We start from the raw sequence: 6,295 nt of genomic DNA, 5'->3' as shown, positions 1-6,295 counted from the left end.
AATAAAGAAGGCATTCAACAAGAAAGTAATAATTTTGCAATACACTATAATACTTTTAATTTTTTGTGTTATTAGAATTAGGAATCAATATACTCATCCATAATACGTTTTCCATATTTTATGGAAAACTACAAAATGTACTCAGCGATTTGTATGAAAGCTAAAACAGTTTTAAAATAATAGAATAAATTTTATTCTATACATTATTATTATAAATGTTTTAATTCTATGATCTGGTTGTAGACAATAAAATAAGTATAAATTAGAACTAGAAATTCAGCAACATGGTAAAGTTTCTTTAATACTTGACACTACATTATTTTTTAATCTCAATAAGTTTAACTTGTGTGTAAAAATTGTAATTTAGAATCTCCCTCTGTTTGAAGATAAATGGTCAGATTTTTTAAAAATGTATATCAAATAAAAGGACAATACATACGATTTCAATCAAAAAAAATTATTTTGCTTTATTAATTTTTAATTTAGTTATAGCACGGTTAAGTATAAATATATTAACACATTAAACAGTGATTTTTACATAAAAATAACATTTTTCGTTCAATTCGGCAGCCAATTCCCAATAGAAGAAAAGGTGTCGAGAAAAATGTTTTTTTTTGAACATGAGTTAAGTTGAAAAAGTTCTACTCTTTACTCGAAATTTAAAAAATTAAAACCTCCTCTGTATAAAGGATAATGGTACGATTTAAAAAAAAAAGTATGTCATATGAAAGGTTTATATATAATTTATTTAGAACAACAATTTAATTAATCCATACATTTTTCGAAAAGTTTAAGTAATATAAAGTTAAAAAATGTTTACACCAAAATTGCATGATTTTTAATTACGGCCACTATTTTCACATAGAAGATAAGTCGACGAGAATTTTTTATTTGACTTATAGTTCATATCATTAGTTATTTAAACATATGTTTGAAGCTAGGAGTTTTGTCCGAACATTTTCAAAACATAAGTTAAAAAAGTTTAATGTGCAAATATTACTAATTACAATTCCCCTTGTGCCAGGCAAAGGGTCAGATTATCAAAAAAATTATATCAAATGAAAAGGAAATATCTAAGATTTCATTATAAAACAGAATTTTTTAGATTCGGTAATTTTTCAATAAGTTAAGGTAATTAAAAAAAAAAAAATGATGAAATTTACTGATTTCAAAAATAGTAATTTTCGGGGGATTTTCACCACTTACGGAGAACGAAAGAAAAATTTTTAATTCTTAAGGGTAATGTCTTCAATTATATACTTTTTGGGATTTTTTGACTCATCGTTTAAATAATCAGTCCAGTGAAAGTTGAGAAAAAAAAGTAAGAGGCACAATAATATCAAAAATAATATATAATCACATTATGGTAAAATTAATATCTTCTCAGATTCGCATCGAATCTAAAATTGAATGGTAACTTTTCAAAAATCAAAATGGTATTAATACTTAATATTCAAGTGTACTTATGTATAATTTTCGCTTTTTTACATACTGATGGAACACTTACTAAAAAAGAAAATGCGGTCATCATAAATGATTTTCTACGTCAACCAGGATGGAATAATATAAATGATGTTGAATTAATTAATTATTCAGGCAAACACTATGAACTGAAAAATTTATTTATTGAACCTGTAACAATATATAATTGTAATAATTTCATACGGCAAGCAACGATATTCCTTGGATGTTCTTACGCTTATGATTTAAATTTAATGCTCTTATCATTAATTAAATTTCAAGAACAATGCTCTGTTCTATTATATTCTGGCAATGATACTGCGTATAATTGTACAGTCACACTTTTAACAAAAATGATTGAAATGGTTCCAATGGCAAAATATATGAAAGGAGCTTTATACGCAATAGAAAAATATCATTATAGACCCTTGAACACCCTGAAAAAGACCCGTTTTATTTTAAGCAGTATACTAACAAAAATACAGAAAGATGAATCTTTATTGACTGTGTTGAAAAACAAATCGGATTCAATTAGAGATATATTAGTGACTATCGCGAAATTATTATACTCAAGACGTCTTAAACTAGATGTAAATAAGCCATTTTGTGTACTAAAAAAATTAGATTTTAATTCATTATGGAATTCATGGAATATAAAATTTTGTACAAAATACCAATGAAGTAAATCCGCAAGAAGAAAATAAGCAACATGGTAAAGTTTATACATAAGATTTCAATCAAAAAAAATTATTTTGCTTTGTTAATTTTTAATTTAGTTATAGCACGCTNATTTTGCTTTGTTAATTTTTAATTTAGTTATAGCACGGTTAAGTAAAAATATATTAACACATTAAACAGTGATTTTTACATAAAAATAACATTTTTCGTTCAATTCGGCAGCCAATTCCCATTAGAAGAAAAGGTGTCGAGAAAAATTTTTTTATTGAACTTTTAGAATTTATTTATGAAATGCTATTTTTATTTAAAATAATTTGTTTTAAACATACTTAGATATCGCACAAAAATTTACAATAAATTTTGTACAAAATACCAATGAAGTAAATGCGCAAGAAGAAAATCAGCAACATGGTAAAGTTTCTCTAATACTTGACACTACACTATATTTTAATTTAAATAAGTTTAAATTGATCTAACAACCATTTTAATATGTCTAGATCTTACAAAATATCCTTCGATACTACATACCAATGATGTAGAGAATAAAGAAGGCATTCAACAAGAAAGTAATAATTTTGCAATACACTATAATACTTTTAATTTTTTGTGTTATTAGAATTAGGAATCAATATACTCATCCATAATACGTTGTCCATATTTTATGGAAAACTACAAAATGTACTCAGCGATTTGTATGAAAGCTAAAACAGTTTTAAAATAATAGAATAAATTTTATTCTATACATTATTATTATAAATGTTTTAATTCTATGATCTGGTTGTAGACAATAAAATAAGTATAAATTAGAACTAGAAATTCAGCAACATGGTAAAGTTTCTTTAATACTTGACACTACATTATTTTTTAATCTCAATAAGTTTAACTTGTGTGTAAAAATTGTAATTTAGAATCTCCCTCTGTTTGAAGATAAATGGTCAGATTTTTTAAAAATGTATATCAAATAAAAGGACAATACATAAGATTTCAATAAAAAAAAATTATTTTGCTTTATTAATTTTTAATTTAGTTATAGCACGGTTAAGTATGAAAATATTAACACATTAACAGTGATTTTTACATAAAAATAACATTTTTCGTTCAATTCGGCAGCTAATTCCCATTAGAAGAAAAGGTGTCGAGAAAAANTATATTAACACATTAAACAGTGATTTTTACATAAAAATAACATTTTTCGTTCAATTCGGCAGCCAATTCCCAATAGAAGAAAAGGTGTCGAGAAAAATGTTTTTTTTTGAACTTGTAGAATTTATCATCATCTGTAACTTTACATATTTAAAAGTCGGAGTATTTTCAGAACATTTTCAAAAGTTAAGTTGAAAAACTTCTATTCTTTACTCTTTTACTCTTTTACAAAAACTATGTCATATGAAAGGTTTATGTATAATTCATAAAATAAGTATAAAATAGAACTAGAAATTCAGCAACATGGTAAAGTTTCTCTAATACTTCATAGTACTACTATTTTTTAATCTAAATAGTTTTTAAATTGATCTAACAACTATTTTATTATGTCCAGGTATTACAAAATATCCTTCTTTACTACATACGAATGTTGTAGAGATAAAAGAAGACATTAAACAAGAAAGTAATAATTTTATAATGCACTATAATACTTTCATTTTTTTATAATATGCTATTATAATTAGGAATCAATATAACTACAAAATTTACTCAGCGATATGTACGAAAGACAAAATAATTTAAAATTATATTCTATACATTATTATCATAAAACGCTTTAATTCTATGAACTGGTTGTAGACAATAAAATAAGTATAAGTAAGAACTATAATAAGTAAAAAGGTATTTTTATTAATTTTTTTTTCATAATAATCTTTATTCTTTTATGCCTGGACCAGTGACCACTCCTCCTGGCTTCTCAACATTAGGTCTACCATGGACCGGACCGACACTTCTCCGCGATCGAAGCGGCGAAGGAGTTGGACCGGAGGGTGGTCGCAGCCTGCGAATTCGCCCTTCCGGCCAAACGACCGCCGTCGACTCGCGGATCGCCAGTCCACTGGTGGAATGCCGAGGTGGTGGCCAGGCGTGAGGAGTGCGTCAGGATCAGGAGGGCCATGACGCGCTCCAACCGTCGGCCGCGGGACCCGAGGTCGGCCCACAAAGAGCTGAAGCTCGCCATCAGGCGGGCCAAAGCGAAATACTGGGCCGAACTCGTAAAGTCGTGGTAGAAACCCTATCGGGTCGTTATTCGGAAGCTCCGCGGTCCATCGGCTTCCGGTTAGCTGGAGGCGGAAGTGCTGGAAAGGGCGGTAGACACGCTCTTTCCGACACATCCACCGCTGCCTCCCCCGGCGTTCGGGGACGACGTGTCGGTGGTGGAATTCACCAGCCAAGAGGTAGCTGACGCGGTGGCGCGTGACCCGGCCCCGACGCGATTTCAAACCGGGTGTGGGGGTTGGTCCACGACCGCGCCCCGGATTGGATACGCGCCGTCACGAACCTTCCGAGAGGCAGGTGAATTCCCCACAAAGTGGAAGAAGGCCAGGCTGGTGCTTCTGAGGAAGGGTGACAAGCCCGAGGGTCTCCCCTCGTTGTACCGACCGCTTTGCATGTTGGACGACTTGGGGAAGATCCTCGAGCGGCCAGTATGGTTTCAGGATGGGGAGTTCGACGGACGATGCGGCCTCCCTCTTCAGGGACTTGGCCCTCATGGCCAAAACTGAGCAGGGCTTCGGGGTGGCGGTGAGCCTGGACATCCGAAACGCGTTTAACTCCGTGCGATGGTCACAGCCTCGGAGCGCTGGACGCGTTTCGGGTGCCTCCTTACCTCGGGCGGATGATCCGATCGTACTTTAGCAATCGGGTCATCTCTTACGAGAGCGCCGCGAGCCCGAGAATCAGACCTGTTACGGGAGGCGTCCCGCAAAGGTCAGTTCTCGGGTCTCTGCCGTGGAACATCGCGTACGACGCGGTGTTCCGCGTTCCACTACCACCGCACGTGCGTGTCGTCTGCTGTGTGGACGACACGATGGTGGTGGCGGAAGGCGCCTCGTCCGAGGAGGCTGGATCTCGTGTGAAATGCGCGCTCAGCGCAGTCACCACCTGGATCCAGCAGGAGGGGAGTGGACTGAGCCTCGCCCTGGACAACACGGAAGCGGTCTTGTTCACGGGCAGGTACAAGTTCACTCCTCCACGGCTCGCCGTGCTGGGGGTGGAGATCCCGCTTATGGACTCCATAACTTATCTGGGCCTTTTCATAGACAAACGTCTAAAGTTCGGGCCCAGAAAGTCATGAATTGCCTGGCGAGACTCCCTCGCGAAACCAAAATGTTTAAAAGTTTAAACTTTGCTTTAACCGTACAAAACCGACATTTTTTTTGAACATTGTCACTACGGTTATAAAATTATGTACTATTATTTTATTCAATCAGTACGAAAGATGTATTCACAACTCTTTTTTTAACAATTTATTTTTGTTTAAAATTAGATGTCGAATGTGAATTGAAAGATGATTCAGTCATACTAATTGAATATCCTAAGGGTATGGCACCATTTAATAAGTACATTTAATATCTCAAATCCTTAAACAATTTATAAACTTGTGTCTAAAATTTTGTTAAGATTGTTTTAATAAAAAATTGTGTATTTTTGCTTATTGAAACAAAGTGATGAATTTATTATAATCTATTTAATTAAACGAAATATAAAAAAAAAACCCAGCACAGGGGGGTCGCGGCACAGTGGTGACGTGGCATAGTTGGATCAAGTATAATGATATCTGACAATGATTAAAATCACTATCAAAAATAAACGCTTCGATGCAAATCTTTAGATAGTGTTTAATTTAAAAAAAATTGGTGTTTTATTCCAAAAGCTTCTTGATCTGATGGTTCCTTATTAATATCTCGATTAAGACAAAGTATGTCGAATGAAAATTTTTAAATCCCCCCCTGTGGGCAGGTTAAGTGTCAGATTTACAAAAAAAATATACCAAATGATAAGTAAAGACATCAAGCATCTATATAAAAAAAATTTATATTGATATGTTCATTTTTGAAAAAGTTAGAGCATTATTAAGTTAAAAATATAAAAAAAAATTATTTTACAAAAATCGTAATTTTTTATTAACTTTGATGTCAACTTTCACCACGAAGACAAGTCCAGAGGTCAA

The 6,295-nt window shown here is 33.0% G+C and overlaps 1 protein-coding gene across 3 annotated transcripts in view; it reads left to right on the top strand.

Moving 5' to 3' along the window:
* Positions 1–5,777, top strand: part of LOC126895336 (uncharacterized) — a 7,581-nt gene extending 1,804 nt beyond the window's left edge. Inside the window, exons 2-6 of one of the 3 annotated variants that reach the window (XR_007701635.1) lie at positions 2,473–2,550; positions 2,637–2,705; positions 3,677–3,745; positions 3,807–3,939; positions 5,612–5,721. Coding sequence is in view for 2 of the 3 variants with exons in the window: in XM_050667093.1 (XP_050523050.1) it covers positions 2,473–2,550; positions 2,637–2,705; positions 3,677–3,745; positions 5,612–5,694 (299 nt within the window). In the remaining variant the exon portion in view is untranslated. Of the gene's footprint in view, positions 1–2,472; positions 2,551–2,636; positions 2,706–3,676; positions 3,746–3,806; positions 3,940–5,611 lie in introns of all 3 variants that reach the window. The other 2 variants (XM_050667093.1, XM_050667095.1) reach the window with 2 other exon arrangements.
* The last annotated feature ends 518 nt before the right edge of the window (positions 5,778–6,295 follow it).

The sequence above is a fragment of the Daktulosphaira vitifoliae genome, unplaced genomic scaffold (genome assembly GCF_025091365.1).
Source record: "Daktulosphaira vitifoliae isolate Bord-2020 unplaced genomic scaffold, ASM2509136v1 Scaffold_1, whole genome shotgun sequence".
Taxonomy (NCBI): Eukaryota; Metazoa; Arthropoda; class Insecta; order Hemiptera; family Phylloxeridae; genus Daktulosphaira; species Daktulosphaira vitifoliae.
The sequence above is the reverse complement of the archived record's forward strand: the minus strand, read 5'-3'. Positions and strand labels throughout refer to the sequence as shown.